Source organism: Salvelinus fontinalis, chromosome 6 (assembly GCF_029448725.1).
Source record: "Salvelinus fontinalis isolate EN_2023a chromosome 6, ASM2944872v1, whole genome shotgun sequence".
NCBI lineage: Eukaryota > Metazoa > Chordata > Actinopteri > Salmoniformes > Salmonidae > Salvelinus > Salvelinus fontinalis.
The window spans coordinates 65,473,640-65,493,147 of NC_074670.1; the positions used below are offsets into that span (position 1 = coordinate 65,473,640).

Here is a 19,508-nt window from a genome sequence, read left to right on the forward strand (position 1 = left end):
ACTGCAGCGTCACCACAAACCCTACCACTGCAGCATCACTACATACCCTACCACTGCAGCATCACCACACACCCTACCACTGCAGCGTCACTACATACCCTACCACTGCAGCATCACTACACACCCTACCACTGCAGCATCACTACATATCCTACCACTGCAGCATCACGACAGTCGTGGCCAAAAGTTTTGAGAATGACACAAACATTCATTTTCGAAGTCTGCTGCCTAAGTTTGTATGATGGCAATTTGCATATACTCATGAATGTTATGAAGAGTGATCAGATGAATTGCAATTAATTGCAAAGTCCCTCTTTGCCATGCAAATGAACTGAATCCCCAAAAACATTTCCACTGCATTTCAGCCCTGCCACAAAAGGACCAGCTGACATCATGTCAGTGATTCTCTCGTTAACACAGGTGTGAGTGTTGACGAGGACAAGGCTGGAGATCACTCTGTCATGCTGATTGAGTTCGGATAACAGACTGGAAGCTTAAAAAGGAGGGTGATGCTTGAAATTATTGTTCTTCCTCTGTCAACGATGGTTACCTGCAAGGAAACACGTGCCGTCGTCATTGCTTTGCACAAAAAGGGCTTCACAGGAAAGGATATTGCTGCCAGTAAGATTGCACCTAAAATCAACCATTTATCGGATCATCAAGAACTTCAAGGAGAGCGGTTCAAATGTTGTGAAGAAGGCTTCAGGGCGCCCAAGAAAGTCCAGCAAGCGCCAGGACCGTCTCCTGAAGTTGATTCAGCTGCGGGATCGAGGCACCACCAGTACAGAGCTTGCTCAGGAATGGCAGCAGGCAGGTGTGAGTGCATTTGCACACACAGTGAAGCGATGACTTTTGGAGGATGGCCTGGTGTCAAGGGCAGCAAGAAGTCACTTCTCTCCAGGAAAAACATCAGGGACAGATTGATATTCTGCATAAGGTACAGGGATTGGACTGCTGAGGAGTGGGGTAAAGTCATTTTCTCTGATGAATCCCCTTTCCGATTGTTTGGGGCATCCGGAAAAAAACTTGTCCGGAGAAGACAAGGTGAGTGCTACCATCAGTCCTGTGTCATGCCAACAGTAAAGCATCCTGAGAACATTCATGTGTGGGGTTGCTTCTCAGCCAAGTGAGTGGGCTCACTCACAATTTGCCTAAGAACACAGCCATGAATAAAGAATGGTACCAACACATCCTCCGAGAGCAACTTCTCCCAACCATCCAGGAACAGTTTGGTGACGAACAATGCCTTTTCCAGCATGACGGAGCACCTTGCCATAAGGCAAAAGTGATAACTAAGTGGCTCGGGGAACAAAACATCGATATTTTGGGTCCATGGCCAGGAAACTCCACAGGCCTTAATCCCATTGAGAATTTGTGGTCAATCCTCAAGAGGCGGATGGACAAACAAAAACCCACAAATTCTGACAAACTCCAAGCATTGATTATGCAAGAATGGGCTGCCATCAGTCAGGATGTGGCCCAGAAGTTAATTGACGTCATGCCAGGGTGGATTGCAGAGGTCTTGAAAAAATGGGTCAACATTGCAAATATTGACTCTTTGCATCAACTTCATGTAATTGTCAATAAAAGCCTTTGACACTTATGAAATGCTTGTAATTATACTTCAGTATTCCATAGTAACATCTGACAAAAATGTCTAAAGACACTGATGCAGCAAACTTTGTGGAAATTAATATTTGTGTTATTCTCAAAACTTACAACTGTACATACATACCCTACCACTGTAGCATCAATACATACAGACTAGAGGTCGACCGATTAAATCGGAATGGACGATTAATTAGGGCCGATTTCAAGATTTCATAACAATCGGAAATCGGTAATTTTGGACACCGATTTTGCCCCCCAAAAATGTATATATATATTTTTTACACCTTTATTTAACTAGGCAAGTCAGTTAAGAACACATTCTTCTTGTCAATGACGGCCTAGGAACGGTGGGTTAACTGCCTTGTTCAGGGGCAGAACGATAGATTTTAACCTAGTCAGCTCAGGGATTCAATCTTGCAACCTTACGGTTAACTAGTAGAAGCCAAGGTAAGTTGCTAGCTAGCATTAAACTTATCTTATAAAAAACAATCAATCATAATCACTAGTTATAACTACACATGGTTGATGATATTACTAGCTTATCTAGCGTGTCCTGCATTGCATATGCGCATTCGCAAAAAAGGACTGTCGATGCTCCAACATGTACCTAACCATAAACATCAATGCCTTCCTTAAAATCAATACACAGAAGTATATATTTTTAACCCTGCATATTTAGCTAAAAGAAATCCAGGTTAGCAGGCAATATTAACCAGGTGAAATTGTGTCACTTCTCTTGCGTTCATTGCACGCAGAGTCAGAGTATATGCAACAGTTTGGGCCGCCTGGTTCATTGCGAACTAATTTGCCAGAATTTTACATAATAATGACATAACATTGAAGGTTGTGCAATGTAACAGGAATATTTAGACTGATGGATGCCACCCGTTAGATAAAATATGGAACGATTCCGTATTTCACTGAAAAAATAAACATTTTGTTGTCATGATGATAGTTTCCGGATTCGACCATATTAATGACCAAAGGCGCGTATTTCTGTGTGTTATTATGATACAATTAAGTCTATGATTTGATAGAGCAGTCTGAGCGATGGTAGGCAGCAGCAGGCTCGTAAGCATTCATTCAAACAGCACTTTCGTGCGTTTTGCCAGCAGCTCCTTGCAATGCTACAAACATTGCGCTGTTTATGACTTCAAGCCTATCAACTCCCGAGATGAGGCTGGTGTAACCGATGTGAAATGGCTAGCTAGTTAGCGGGGTGCGCGCTAATAGCGTTTCAAACGTCACTCGCTCTGAGACTTGGAGTAGTTGTTCCCCTTGCTCTGCATGGGTAACGCTGCTTCAAGGGTGGCTGTTGTCGTTGTGTTCCTGGTTCGAGCCCAGGTAGCGGCGAGGAGAGGGACGGAAGCTATACTGTTACACTGGCAATACTAAAGTGCCTATAAGAACATCCAATAGTCAAAGGTATATGAAATACAAATGGTATAGAGAGAAATAGTCCTATAATTCCTATAATAACTACAACCTAAAACTTCTTACCTGGGAATATTGAAGACTCATGTTAAAAGGAACCACCAGCTTTCATATGTTCTCATGTTCTAAACAAGGAACTTAAACGTTAGCTTTTTTACATGGCACATATTGCACTTTCACTTTCTTCTCCAACACTTTGTTTTTGCATTATTTAAACCAAATTGAACATGTTTCATTATTTATTTTGAGGCTAAATAGATTTTATTGATGTATTATATTAAGTTCAAATAAGTGTTCATTCAGTATTGTTGTAATTGTCATTATTATAAATACATTAAAAATAATAATAAAAAATAAAATACATTTTTGGTCCTCCAATAATCGGTATCGGTAACTTGGTTTGTAGTAGACGTATTCATTAGCAAATAACTAATTGAAAGCCAAAATCAAGACTGAATCACCGTGATCTATTCAGGCTGCAAATGACCCCAGCTCAGAGCAAAGGACCTCGCCTCACGATTTATAGTGGAAGACACTATACTACACACGCTAGAGCCTACACTCACAGGGCCAGGCTCACCTCCAGTCCTGAACAAGAGAACACAGGCCATCTGTTAGCTGGAGACATGACGCTAGTGCCCCCCCTCTCCCTCTACCTCCCCCTCTCTCTTCATCTCAGTCTCCCTCCCACTCTCTCAGTCTCCTGCTCGCCCCTTCTCTTCTCTTAAATCACAGTGGGTATTCAGACACTGCTGTAGATGCAGCAATGAGTGGGAGAGAGCCATTTTCATTCTACAGACTGATCTTTAGTGCAGCTATGTGTATGCATTAATGGCGTCACTAGATACGGACATTCTGAAACAATCTCCAAGGCTGATTTGTTCAATTCCTTCTGGCCTGAATCAGAATGCAAATGCCTTCTTCTGTCTGAAAGATAGGCCCTTGACTGTCGCAGCACGTCATTGTTCAGACAGGTCTAAAGAGCAATGTCATTGATCAGATAAGCACTGGTTGCCTGGGTGACAGTCAGCCCTGGGGAATAGAGTATATTGTAACAGACTATAGGTTACATAACCATTGATTTTCTTATCTGGTAGTATAGGGTTGTAACCTCCTGAACTAGCTAACACTCTGCTAGTAACCTCCTGAACTAGCTAACACTCTGCTCTGGTAGTAACCTCCTGAACTAGCTAACACTCTGCTCTGGTAGTAACCTCCTGAACTAGCTAACACTCTGCTAGTAACCTCCTGAACTAGCTAACACTCTGCTAGTAACCTCCTGAACTAGCTAACACTCTGCTAGTAACCTCCTGAACTAGCTAACACTCTGCTCTGGTAGTAACCTCCTGAACTAGCTAACACTCTGGTAGTAACCTCCTGAACTAGCTAACACTCTGCTCTGGTAGTAACCTCCTGAACTAGCTAACACTCTGGTAGTAACCTCCTGAACTAGCTAACACTCTGCTAGTAACCTCCTGAACTAGCTAACACTCTGGTAGTAACCTCCTGAACTAGCTAACACTCTGCTCTGGTAGTAACCTCCTGAACTAGCTAACACTCTGGTAGTAACCTCCTGAACTAGCTAACACTCTGCTAGTAACCTCCTGAACTAGCTAACACTCTGGTAGTAACCTCCTGAACTAGCTAACACTCTGGTAGTAACCTCCTGAACTAGCTAACACTCTGGTAGTAACCTCCTGAACTAGCTAACACTCTGCTCTGGTAGTAACCTCCTGAACTAGCTAACACTCTGCTCTGGTAGTAACCTCCTGAACTAGCTAACACTCTGGTAGTAACCTCCTGAACTAGCTAACACTCTGGTAGTAACCTCCTGAACTAGCTAACACTCTGGTAGTAACCTCCTGAACTAGCTAACACTCTGCTCTGGTAGTAACCTCCTGAACTAGCTAACACTCTGGTAGTAACCTCCTGAACTAGCTAACACTCTGCTAGTAACCTCCTGAACTAGCTAACACTCTGGTAGTAACCTCCTGAACTAGCTAACACTCTGGTAGTAACCTCCTGAACTAGCTAACACTCTGGTAGTAACCTCCTGAACTAGCTAACACTCTGCTCTGGTAGTAACCTCCTGAACTAGCTAACACTCTGCTCTGGTAGTAACCTCCTGAACTAGCTAACACTCTGGTAGTAACCTCCTGAACTAGCTAACACTCTGGTAGTAACCTCCTGAACTAGCTAACACTCTGGTAGTAACCTCCTGAACTAGCTAACACTCTGGTAGTAACCTCCTGAACTAGCTAACACTCTGGTAGTAACCTCCTGAACTAGCTAACACTCTGCTAGTAACCTCCTGAACTAGCTAACACTCTGCTAGTAACCTCCTGAACTAGCTAACACTCTGCTAGTAACCTCCTGAACTAGCTAACACTCTGGTAGTAACCTCCTGAACTAGCTAACACTCTGCTAGTAACCTCCTGAACTAGCTAACACTCTGCTAGTAACCTCCTGAACTAGCTAACACTCTGCTCTGGTAGTAACCTCCTGAACTAGCTAACACTCTGGTAGTAACCTCCTGAACTAGCTAACACTCTGCTCTGCTAGTAACCTCCTGAACTAGCTAACACTCTGCTAGTAACCTCCTGAACTAGCTAACACTCTGGTAGTAACCTCCTGAACTAGCTAACACTCTGGTAGTAACCTCCTGAACTAGCTAACACTCTGCTCTGGTAGTAACCTCCTGAACTAGCTAACACTCTGCTCTGGTAGTAACCTCCTGAACTAGCTAACACTCTGCTAGTGACCTCCTGAACTAGCTAACACTCTGCTCTGGTAGTAACCTCCTGAACTAGCTAACACTCTGCTCTGGTAGTAACCTCCTGAACTAGCTAACACTCTGCTAGTAACCTCCTGAACTAGCTAACACTCTGCTAGTAACCTCCTGAACTAGCTAACACTCTGCTAGTAACCTCCTGAACTAGCTAACACTCTGGTAGTAACCTCCTGAACTAGCTAACACTCTGGTAGTAACCTCCTGAACTAGCTAACACTCTGGTAGTAACCTCCTGAACTAGCTAACACTCTGGTAGTAACCTCCTGAACTAGCTAACACTCTGGTAGTAACCTCCTGAACTAGCTAACACTCTGGTAGTAACCTCCTGAACTAGCTAACACTCTGGTAGTAACCTCCTGAACTAGCTAACACTCTGGTAGTAACCTCCTGAACTAGCTAACACTCTGGTAGTAACCTCCTGAACTAGCTAACACTCTGGTAGTAACCTCCTGAACTAGCTAACACTCTGGTAGTAACCTCCTGAACTAGCTAACACTCTGCTCTGGTAGTAACCTCCTGAACTAGCTAACACTCTGCTCTGGTAGTAACCTCCTGAACTAGCTAACACTTTGCTAGTAACCTCCTGAACTAGCTAACACTCTGCTCTGGTAGTAACCTCCTGAACTAGCTAACACTCTGGTAGTAACCTCCTGAACTAGCTAACACTCTGGTAGTAACCTCCTGAACTAGCTAACACTCTGCTAGTAACCTCCTGAACTAGCTAACACTCTGCTAGTAACCTCCTGAACTAGCTAACACTCTGCTAGTAACCTCCTGAACTAGCTAACACTCTGGTAGTAACCTCCTGAACTAGCTAACACTCTGCTCTGCTAGTAACCTCCTGAACTAGCTAACACTCTGCTCTGCTAGTAACCTCCTGAACTAGCTAACACTCTGCTCTGGTAGTAACCTCCTGAACTAGCTAACACTCTGCTCTGCTAGTAACCTCCTGAACTAGCTAACACTCTGCTCTGCTAGTAACCTCCTGAACTAGCTAACACTCTGCTCTGCTAGTAACCTCCTGAACTAGCTAACACTCTGGTAGTAACCTCCTGAACTAGCTAACACTCTGGTAGTAACCTCCTGAACTAGCTAACACTCTGCTCTGGTAGTAACCTCCTGAACTAGCTAACACTCTGCTCTGGTAGTAACCTCCTGAACTAGCTAACACTCTGGTAGTAACCTCCTGAACTAGCTAACACTCTGCTCTGGTAGTAACCTCCTGAACTAGCTAACACTCTGCTCTGGTAGTAACCTCCTGAACTAGCTAACACTCTGCTAGTAACCTCCTGAACTAGCTAACACTCTGCTCTGGTAGTAACCTCCTGAACTAGCTAACACTCTGGTAGTAACCTCCTGAACTAGCTAACACTCTGGTAGTAACCTCCTGAACTAGCTAACACTCTGGTAGTAACCTCCTGAACTAGCTAACACTCTGCTAGTAACCTCCTGAACTAGCTAACACTCTGCTAGTAACCTCCTGAACTAGCTAACACTCTGCTAGTAACCTCCTGAACTAGCTAACACTCTGCTCTGGTAGTAACCTCCTGAACTAGCTAACACTCTGGTAGTAACCTCCTGAACTAGCTAACACTCTGCTCTGCTAGTAACCTCCTGAACTAGCTAACACTCTGCTCTGGTAGTAACCTCCTGAACTAGCTAACACTCTGCTCTGGTAGTAACCTCCTGAACTAGCTAACACTCTGCTCTGGTAGTTACCTCCTGAACTAGCTAACACTCTGCTCTGCTAGTAACCTCCTGAACTAGCTAACACTCTGCTCTGCTAGTAACCTCCTGAACTAGCTAACACTCTGCTCTGGTAGTAACCTCCTGAACTAGCTAACACTCTGGTAGTAACCTCCTGAACTAGCTAACACTCTGGTAGTAACCTCCTGAACTAGCTAACACTCTGGTAGTAACCTCCTGAACTAGCTAACACTCTGGTAGTAACCTCCTGAACTAGCTAACACTCTGCTAGTAACCTCCTGAACTAGCTAACACTCTGCTAGTAACCTCCTGAACTAGCTAACACTCTGCTAGTAACCTCCTGAACTAGCTAACACTCTGCTAGTAACCTCCTGAACTAGCTAACACTCTGCTAGTAACCTCCTGAACTAGCTAACACTCTGCTAGTAACCTCCTGAACTAGCTAACACTCTGGTAGTAACCTCCTGAAATAGCTAACACTCTGCTAGTAACCTACTGAACTAGCTAACACTCTGCTAGTAACCTACTGAACTAGCTAACACTCTGCTAGTAACCTACTGAACTAGCTAACACTCTGGTAGTAACCTCCTGAACTAGCTAACACTCTGGTAGTAACCTCCTGAACTAGCTAACACTCTGGTAGTAACCTCCTGAACTAGCTAACACTCTGGTAGTAACCTCCTGAACTAGCTAACACTCTGGTAGTAACCTCCTGAACTAGCTAACACTCTGGTAGTAACCTCCTGAACTAGCTAACACTCTGGTAGTAACCTCCTGAACTAGCTAACACTCTGCTAGTAACCTCCTGAACTAGCTAACACTCTGCTTGTAACCTCCTGAACTAGCTAACACTCTGCTCTGCTAGTAACCTCCTGAACTAGCTAACACTCTGGTAGTAACCTCCTGAACTAGCTAACACTCTGGTAGTAACCTCCTGAACTAGCTAACACTCTGGTAGTAACCTCCTGAACTAGCTAACACTCTGGTAGTAACCTCCTGAACTAGCTAACACTCTGGTAGTAACCTCCTGAACTAGCTAACACTCTGCTAGTAACCTCCTGAACTAGCTAACACTCTGCTAGTAACCTCCTGAACTAGCTAACACTCTGCTAGTAACCTCCTGAACTAGCTAACACTCTGCTAGTAACCTCCTGAACTAGCTAACACTCTGCTAGTAACCTCCTGAACTAGCTAACACTCTGCTAGTAACCTCCTGAACTAGCTAACACTCTGCTAGTAACCTCCTGAACTAGCTAACACTCTGGTAGTAACCTGAACTAGCTAACACTCTGGTAGTAACCTCCTGAACTAGCTAACACTCTGGTCTGGTAGTAACCTCCTGAACTAGCTAACACTCTGCTCTGGTAGTAACCTCCTGAACTAGCTAACACTCTGCTTTGGTAGTAACCTCCTGAACTAGCTAACACTCTGCTCTGGTAGTAACCTCCTGAACTAGCTAACACTCTGGTAGTAACCTCCTGAACTAGCTAACACTCTGCTCTGGTAGTAACCTCCTGAACTAGCTAACACTCTGCTCTGGTAGTAACCTCCTGAACTAGCTAACACTCTGCTTTGGTAGTAACCTCCTGAACTAGCTAACACTCTGCTCTGGTAGTAACCTCCTGAACTAGCTAACACTCTGGTAGTAACCTCCTGAACTAGCTAACACTCTGCTCTGGTAGTAACCTCCTGAACTAGCTAACACTCTGCTTTGGTAGTAACCTCCTGAACTAGCTAACACTCTGCTCTGGTAGTAACCTCCTGAACTAGCTAACACTCTGGTAGTAACCTCCTGAACTAGCTAACACTCTGGTAGTAACCTCCTGAACTAGCTAACACTCTGCTCTGGTAGTAACCTCCTGAACTAGCTAACACTCTGCTCTGGTAGTAACCTCCTGAACTAGCTAACACTCTGCTTTGGTAGTAACCTCCTGAACTAGCTAACACTCTGCTCTGGTAGTAACCTCCTGAACTAGCTAACACTCTGGTAGTAACCTCCTGAACTAGCTAACACTCTGCTCTGGTAGTAACCTCCTGAACTAGCTAACACTCTGCTTTGGTAGTAACCTCCTGAACTAGCTAACACTCTGCTCTGGTAGTAACCTCCTGAACTAGCTAACACTCTGGTAGTAACCTCCTGAACTAGCTAACACTCTGCTCTGGTAGTAACCTCCTGAACTAGCTAGTGCTAGGCATCTGCCTAATAAACATCACGTCTTTCTCATCCTGACATAATCAGCGGCAGGACAGGTTCCTTGCCAAAATACCTCACTCAGGCTCTGATTCAGTCAAACAGGAAGGCTGTTTTTCATGTTCTGACGCCTGACCCGTGTCATCTTATGAAAGGTGTCTAACGCACACTTACAGAGACTGTGCTCTGGATGTGACATTACGTAGGTTTGACAACCCAAATCAGCCGGTGTCACATTATGTCTCACTATCTAATGGCCTCTAGTGTCCTGTATCAACAGGGGGAGAGAGTGGAGGTTGTGTGTGTGTGTGTGTGTGTGTGGCAGAGGGGGGAGGCGGATAGTTAATAAGCACCAAACAGGAAAACAAGCCCAGTGCCAGAGGTGGATCGTTCCACCTCAAAAAGCACAAGAGGATTTCCACAATCTCAGATTGTTCTGAAATCATTCATTGTTAGAAACAGATACAGTTCCTTCAGAAAGTATTCACGCCCCTTGACATTTTCCACATTCTGTTGTGTTACAGCCTGAATTTAAATTTGATTAAAATACCCCATGTCAAATTGGAGTAGTTTGTTGACATTTTTACACATTTAAAACTGAAATGTCCCATTTAAAGTTTAAATGTCTCGAGTCAATTCAAGCCCTTTGTTATGGCAAGCCTAAATTAATTCAGGAAAAATGACCTTAACAAGTCACATAAGTTGCATGGACTCCCTGCGTGAAAGTGTTTGACATGATTTTGAACGACCCTCATCTCTGTACCTCTTTCATAAAGATAACTGTAAGGTGCCTCAGTCGAGCAGGGGAATTTCAAAACACAGACTCAACCAAAAAGACCAGTGAGGCTTTCAAATGCCTCGTAAAGGGCACATATTGGTACAATAGATGGGTAAAAAAAACATTTGTTAAGTGAATATTCCTTTGAGCATGGTGAAGTAAAGATTTTGAATGGCGCATCACTAACTCCGTTGCCAGAGAGGAAGGAAACCTTTCTGGATTTCACCATGAGGCCAACGGTGACTTTAAAAAACAGTGACAGAGTTCAATGGCTGTGATAGAGCCCCACTGTGAAGGTGTCATAAGACCCATAAAACCCCCGAGTCAAACGTTTTTCTACCATTCATTTTACCCCAAGGGAATTTTAGTAAACACTTTCATGTAGGGTTACCTTGGCGTGACGTTTTGATAACCATGTAATTTGATAACCATTGTTGTGTTCGGTGGGTTCCTGCCTGTACTAGACTAGTTGTTCTCTGGCTTACTACTTTGCAATGTAGACCGTGGTGGTTAGCTAGCTGGGCTAGTTAGTTATTTTAGCCTGCTAGACAGCCTAGCCAGTTAACTTTAGCTGGCTAAGATAACTGTGTATACTCCGGTAACATCATTTGACAACTGGTTAGATGGTGTTAAGCATTTCCAAAACTTTGGATACATAAATAATGTATTGATCTGATTTGTCATCATGAGGGTTCCAGAAATAAAATGTAGCATAGTTTTGTTTGATCAAATACATTTTTATATCCTTATATCCGATCCATGTTGTATACAATATTTTGAGTGAATTCCAACAAAACAATGTATCAAATCTAGGTCGGCAAAACTTGGCTTAACCCGGTCAAGTCCGGTTTCTGTGCAATCCTCAGACACTCTAAAAAGGCAACCAAATTTGTTTCATCATTCTACATTACGTAATTAACCCATGAAGGTAAGCCATCATTACGCACCAATGAGATGAGCGGTGTACACTTGTGTGACAGTGTCTTGGTCCAATGACCACCTATCGTTTTGAAACAAAGCTAGCTAGATAGCCAATGAGCTGGGCTTTATAGCCATCATGCTTCAGCTGTGCGCCAGTGTTCATTCTGAAGGGGAAAGCAAACAGGACGAACGGTAGTTTACGTTACGCAGCGGTTCGTTCTCTTCGACAAACTTTTCAAAACTAAAAAAGTTAAAACATAGCAATAAGAGTGCTAAAGCTAAATCGAAGTCCAAGTAAACAAAATTGGATGAGATTGCAGAAATTGACCGGGAGAGTGAGACAGAAGGAATGGATGAGGACAGAGGTAACACAGTTTTGATTCCAGAGCAGAATAGATGTTTTGGGAAGGAAACTATCCACTTTTAGATCAGAAAGTAAAATATGTTTTTGCTTCTTATGCTAATGCAGTTGTTTATATGGTTGCATATTAGCATAGCCTATGTATATGTGATGTTGGCTATGACATACATTGGCTGTGGTTTTGAGTGTCTTATTGCCCATTGGTCCACATATTTCATTATAGTGATTGTGTTCCCCATACTCTAAATAATAAATACAGAGAAAGTATTCAGACCCCTTCCCTTTTTACACATATTGTTATGTTACAGCCTTATTCTGAAATGGATTAAATCATTTCACCCCCCCCCCCCCCCTCATCAATCTACACACAATACCCCACAATGACAAGGTGAAAAAAAACAGAAATACCTTATTTACATAAGTATTCAGACCCTTTACTATGAGACTCTAAATTGAGCTCAGGTGCATCCTGTTTCCATTGATCATCCTTGAGATGTTTCTACAACTTGGAGTCCATCTGTGGATAATTCAATTGATTGGACATGATTTGGAAAGGCACACACCTGTCTATATAAAGGTCTCACAATGACAGTGCTTGTCGGAGCAAAAACCAAGCCATGAGGTCGAAGGAATTGTCTGTAGAGCTGCTGCAGAGCGCTTAGGACCTCAGACCGGGGCGAAGGTTCACCTTCCAACAGGACAACGACCCTAAGCACACAGCCAATACAATGCAGGAGTGGCTTTGGGACAAGTCTCTGAATGTCCTTGAGTGGCCCAGCCAGAACCCAGACTTGAACCCGAACGAACATCTCTGGAGAGAGCTGAAAATAGCTGTGCAGAGACGCTCCGTCTTCAACCTGACAGAGCTTGAGAGGATCTGCAGAGAAGAATGGGAGAAACTCTCCAAATACAGGTGTGCCAAGCTTGTAGCGTCATACCCAAGAAGACTCAAGGCTGTAATCGCTGCCAAAGGTGCTTCAACAAAGTAAAGGGTCTGAATACTTAAGTAAATGTAATATTTGGAAACATTTCTAAAAACCTATTTTTGCTTTATCATTATGGGGTATTGTGTGTAGATTGGGGGGGGGGGGGACAATTGAATCAATTTTAGAATAAGGCTGTAACATAACGAAATTTTTTGAAAAAGTCAAGGGGTCTGAATACTTTCCAAATGCACTGTTAATAGATGTGTTGTGTATTTGATGTATTGATGCAGGGCTCATCTGTAAAAGTAGTGGTGCAGGGCTCACCCCCTGCTAACATAAAGGTTAAAGTAGTGTCCGGACACAAGTGTATTCCCAGGAATGCACATCAAGCCTAGACGATAGTGCAGACCTAGTGACCGTTATCGGCTGCCTAGGCTAAATAAATATATACAGTGCCTAAAGAAAGTATTCATACCCCTTGACTTACTCTACATTTTCTCCTCTGCTTAGCTCTATTCCGTTTATTTTTATCCTAAAAACAACTCCTTAGTCCTTGCCGATGACAAGCATACCCATAATAGGGTGCAGCCACCACCGTTGTACTCAGTATGTGTTGTTTTGGATTTGCCCAAAACATAACGCTTTGTGTTCAGGACAAAGTTAATTTCTTTGCCACATTTTTTGCAGTTTTACTTTAGTGCCTTAAAATACTTTTATTCTGTACAGGCTTCTTTCGTTTCACACTGTCATTTAGGTTAGTATTGTGGAGTAACTACATGGTTGTTGATCCATCAGTTTTCTCCCATCACAGCCATTAAACTCTGTAACTGTTTTAAAGTCACCATTGGCCTCATGGTGAAATCCCTGAGTGGTTTCCTTCCTCTCCGGCAACTGAGTTAGTAAGGACGACTGTATCTTTGTAGTGACTGGGTGTATTGATACACCATCTGAAGTGTAATTAATAACTTCACCATGATCAAAGGGATATTCAAGGTCTGCTTTTTTATACGTGCCCTCGTTTGCGAGGCATTGGAAAACCTCTCGGGTCATTGTGGTTGAGTCGGTGTTTGAAATCCACTGCCCGACAGAGGGACCTTACAAATCATTTGATGTGAGGGGTACAGAGATGAGATAGTCATTCCAAAATCATGGTAAACACTATTATTGCACAGAATGAGTCCATGCAGCTTATTATGTTACTTGTTAAGCACATTTTTACTCCTAAACTTATTTAGGCTCCTTGCCATAACAAAGAGGTTGAATACTTATTGACTCAAGACATTTCAGCTTTTCTTTTTTAAATTAATTTGTAAACAATTCAAAAAAATATAATTCCACTTTGGTATGGTGGGGTATTAGGCCAGCGACACAAAATCTCATATTAAGCTATTTTACATTCAGGCGGTAACAACAAAATGTGGAAAAAGTTATGGGGTGTAAATGTAACCGTGTTGCTTCTGACCCTCTCCTCGTCCCTACCTGGGCTTGAACCAGGGACCCTCTGCACACACCGACAACTGCCTCCCACTAAGCATCGTTACCCAGCTCTCCACAAAAGCCGTGGCCCTTGCAGAGCAAGGGGAACAACTACTTCAAGGTCTCAGAGCGAGTGACGTCACCGATTGAAACGCTATTAGCTCGCACTCCGCTAACTAGCCAGCCATTTCACACCAGTTACACTTCTGATGTCTCAGCCACTGCTTATCACCAAGGGAGTACCCGAAGGATCGATCCTTGGCCCCACGCTCTTCTCAATTTACATCAACAACATAGCTCAGGCAGTAGGAAGCGCTCTCATCCATTTATATGCAGATGATACAGTTTTATACTCAGCTGACCCCTCCCAGGATTTTGTGTTAAATGCTCTACATCAAAGCTTTCTTAGTGTTCAACAAGCTTTCTCTACCCTTAACCTTGTTCTGAACACCTCCAAAACAAAGGTCATGTGGTTTGGTAAGAAGAATGCACCTCTCCCCACAGGTGTGATTACTACTTCTGAGGGTTTAGAGCTAGAGGTAGTTGTAACGGATGTGAAATGGCTAGCTAGTTAGCGGTGGTGCACGCTAATAGCGTTTCAATCGGTTACGTCACTCGCTTTGAGACCTTGAATTGAAGTAGTGGTTCCCCTTGCTCTGCAAGGGCAGTGGCTTTTGTGGAGCGATGGGTAACGATGCTTCGTGGGTGACTGTTGTTGATGTGTGCAGAAGGTCCCTGGTTCGCGCCCGGGTCGGGGCGAGGGGACAGTCTAAAGTTATACTGTTACATTGTCACCTCATACAAGTACTTTGGAGTATGGCTAGACGGTACACTGTCCTTCTCTCAGCACATATCAAAGCTGCAGGCTAAAGTTAAATCTAGACTTGGTTTCCTCTATCGTAATCGTTCCTCTTTCAACCCAGCTGCAAAACTAACCCTGATTCAGATGACCATCCTACCCATGCTAGATTACAGAGACATCATTTATAGATCGGCAAGTAAGGGTGCTCTCGAGCAGCTAGATGTTCTTTACCATTCGGCCATCAGATTTGCCACCAATGCTCCTTATAGGACACATCACTGCACTCCTCTGTAAACTGGTCATCTCTGTGTACCCGTCGCAAGACCCACTGGTTGATGCTTATTTATAAAACCCTCTTAGGCCTCACTCCTCACTATCTGAGATATCTACTGCAGCCCTCATCCTCCACATACAACACCCGTTCTGCCAGTCATATTGTGTTAAAGGTCCCCAAAGCACACACATCCCTGGGTCGCTCATCTTTAGCTAACAACTGGAACAAGCTGCAACAAACACTCAAACTGGACGTTTTATCTCCATCTCTTCATCCAAAGACTCAATCATGGACACTCTTACTGACAGTTGTGGCTGCTTCGCGTGATGTATTGTTGTCTCTACCTTCTTGCCCTTTGTGCTGTTGTCTGTGCCCAATAATGTGTGTACCATGTACTGCTGCCACGTTGTGCTGTTGCCATGCTGTGTTGATGCCATGCGGTGCGGTACGGTGCTGTCATGCTGTGTTGATGCCATGCTATGTTGCCGCTATGCTATGTTGCTGTTTTAGGTCTCATTATGTAGTATTGTGGTGTCTAGGTCTCATTATGTAGTATTGTGGTGTCTCTCCTCATGATGCGTTTTGTCCTATATTTTTAATCCCAGCCCCCGTCCCGCGCAGGAGGCCTTTTGGTAGGCCGTCATTGTAAATAAGAATGTGTTCTTAACTGACTTGCCTAATAAAATGCATTGCAGGTCTGTAAACCAATTCAACACATGGCAGAAATAAACAATATGGCCACTCTGGTGCAGGATGTCTCCTAACGCTTGTCCTTGGGTGCGAGAGGATAGTATAGCTTTTATTATCACCATGGACTATGGAATTATAAATAAATAAAAAATGGTATCCAATGCAAATTTATTCTAACCACTTCGACATGTTCACCTTAGGTAATAATGCAAATAGGGGAACCTAGATAGTAATCAAAAAGCCTAGTAGGACCAAAATGTATGAAGATTTTGACAGACATTGTGTTGTTTACCTGTGCTGTCTTGGTGGTGCAATTTAACTGTTCCATCTCTCAGAATCCGCACATCGCCAGGTCCTTCTATCCTTCTCGTCAAATCCCCAATAGATGAGCCAGAAGTCTTGGAATTTCTCCTCCGGTGTTTCCGCGCCAAAGTTCTGCAACATTGGTAACAAACAGCCCATGCCTGCTCTTCGTTGATCGGCTGGCTGTACAACGATAAAATCTCCTCCAAGGAAAGATCCTCTGCTCCATCGGCGATATCCATGTTCAAATCCCAGGAGTTCAGGTACTGGTCAACGCGGATATCTTGGAGAAGCGTTGGTGAGATTAACACTCCGTCCCCGGTCCCCGGTCGTTAGGCCATCTAAACACCATAATATTATATCCACGTAAATAAGGGCAGTTCTCGAGAGAAAAAATATATAGATGTATGAGAAACGCGTCTAGTTACTGAAAAAAATAGATTGTTACGGCCGTATTCCTCATCCGTCTTTCATCCACTGATTTCACGTACAGGGGTTTATTATGGCCGCCAACAGAGAGGAAGAGAAGCGAGAGGATTTCCTCCGCTCAAAATCTGTCTCCGTGAGCTAAAACCTTTTTGTATGGAGGTCTACGAGAGAGGGTCGAATTACGTGACGCTTATTTGATCGAATGAACATTTGGTAATGTTTGAACTTTTACAAATGTACTGATATAAGTGGATGCACGTGACATTTCGGAAACTTTGAGAAAAACTACTAAGTTGTGCGTGTTGTTCGTACGCATGTCTGCCCTCTCAGTGGCTACAATGGGCCCACCTGATCTCACTTGACTTCACTCATTGAGGACATGTAGTTAGAGCGGTCCCTCGGTTTTCTTGTCAATTTAATAGATCATCTTTGACGCCAATGATGTCATGTGCCGCATGGTCTCAAAGCCTACTCTATAGTTCAACGCTTTCGTTTAACAACAAATAACATCACTTGATTAACAAAACAACAAAAAAGCTACACATGACCTAAACAACGTACAAACAGTGGTGGAAAAAGTACCCAAATATCATACTTAAGTAAAAGTAAAGATGCCTTCATTAAAGTCCTTATCCATATCTATTCTGATTGGTTCTTATGGTAACTACCTGGTGTATCTATATCTATTCTGATTGGTTTCTTATGGTAACTACCTGGTGTATCTATATCTATTCTGATTGGTTCTTATGGTAACTACCTGGTGTATCTATATCTATTCTGATTGGTTCTTATGGTAACTATCTGGTGTATCTATATCTATTCTGATTGGTTCTTATGGTAACTACCTGGTTTATCCATATCTATAAATATCTGTTTTATCCAAACAGACAAAGGTAGTTTATTTTTTTTTATTTTATTTTTTTTCACCTTTATTTAACCAGGTAGGCCAGATGAGAACAAGTTCTCATTTACAACTGCGACCTGGCCAAGATAAAGCAAAGCAGTGCGACACAAACAACAGCACAGAGTTACACATGGAATAAACAAGCGTACAGTCAATAACACAATAACACAATAACACAATAGAAAAGTCTGGGTGTGCAAATGAAGTAAGATTAGGGATGTAAGGCAATTAATAGGCCATAGTGACGAAATAATTACAATTTAGCAATTAAACACTGGAGTGATAGATGTACAGAAGATGAATGTGCAAGTAGAGATACTGGGGAGCAAAGGAGCAAAAACACAAAAAAACAATATGTGGATGAGGTAGTTGGGTGGGCTATTTACAGATGGGCTATGTACAGGTGCAATGATCTGTGAGCTGCTCTGACAGCTGATGCTTAAAGTTAGTGAGGGAGATATGGGTCTCCAGCTTCAGTAATTTTTGCAGTTTGTTCCAGTCATTGGCAGCAGAGAACTGGAAGGAAAGGCGGCCAAAGGAGGAATTGGCTTTGGGGTTGACCAGTGAAATATACCTGCTGGAGCGCGTGCTACGGGTGGGTGCTGCTATGGTGACCAGTGAGCTGAGATAAGGCGGGTCTTTACCTAGCAAAGACTTATAGATGACCTGGAGCCAGTGGGTTTGGCGACAAATATGAAGCGAGGGCCAGCCAACGAGAGCATTCAGGTCGCAGTGGTGGGTACATTTTACATTACATTTTAGTCATTTAGCAGACGCTCTTATCCAGAGCGACTTACAGTAGAGTGCATACATTTTATTACATTTACATACTGAGACAAGGATATCCCTACCGGCCAAACCCTCCCTAACCCGGACGACGCTATGCCAATTGTGCGTCGCCCCACGGACCTCCCGGTTGCGGCCGGCTGCGACAGAGCCTGGGCGCGAACCCAGAGACTCTGGTGGCGCAGCTAGCACTGCGATGCAGTGCCCTAGACCACTGCGCCACCCGGGAGACCAGGTAGTATATGGGGCTTAGGTGACAAAACGGATGTCACTGTGATAGACTGCATCCAATTTGCTGAGTAGAGTGTTGGAGGCTATTTTGTAAATGACATCGCCGAAGTCGAGGATTGGTAGGATGGTCAGTTTTACGAGGGTATGTTTGGCAGCATGAGTGAAGGATGCTTTGTTTGCGAAATAGGAAGCCAATTCTAGATTTAATTTTAGATTGGAGATGCTTCATGTGAGTCTGGAAGGAGAGTTTACAGTCTAGCCAGACACCTAGGTATTTGTAGTTGTCCACATATCATTCATTATAGTTGTCTACACACGTATTCAGATGTTCAGTGGTAGGAGCTTTTCATCAGATAGATCCATGGTTGACATTATTGACCTAAAAACAGAGGAAATGCACTACATGGCCAACAGTATGTGGAAACCTGCTCATCGAACATCTCATTCCAAAATCATGGGCATTAATATGGAGTTGGTCCCCCTTTGATGCAATAACAGCCTCCACTCTTCTGGGAAGGCTTTCCACTAGATGTTGGAACATTTCTGCGGGGACTTGCTTCCATTCAGCCACAAGAGCATTAGTGAGGTTGGGCACTGATGTTGGGCGATTAGACCTGGCTCGCAGTCGGTGTTCCAATTCATCCCAAAGGTGTTCGATGGGGTTGAGGTCAGGGCTCTGTGCAGGCCAGTCAAGTTCTTCCACACCGAACTCGACAAACCATTTCTGTATGGACCTCGCTTTGTGCACGGGTGTATTATCATGCTGAAACAGGAAAAGGCCTTCCCCAAACTGTTACCACAAGGTTGGAAGCACAGAATCGTCTAGAATGTCATTGTAAGCTGTAGCGTTAAGATTTCCCTTCACTGGAACTTAGGGGCCCGAACCATGAAAA

The 19,508-nt window shown here is 43.5% G+C and overlaps 1 protein-coding gene across 1 annotated transcript in view; it reads right to left on the minus strand.

Annotated features, from left to right (window-relative positions):
* Positions 1-16,822, minus strand: part of LOC129858310 (protein spire homolog 1-like) — a 123,206-nt gene extending 106,384 nt beyond the window's left edge. The window contains exon 1 of the mRNA XM_055927456.1: positions 16,255-16,822. Within this exon, the coding sequence (XP_055783431.1) occupies positions 16,255-16,507 (253 nt within the window). The 5' untranslated portion in view covers positions 16,508-16,822. The remainder of the gene's footprint in view (positions 1-16,254) is intronic.
* Between the last annotated feature and the right edge of the window lie 2,686 nt (positions 16,823-19,508).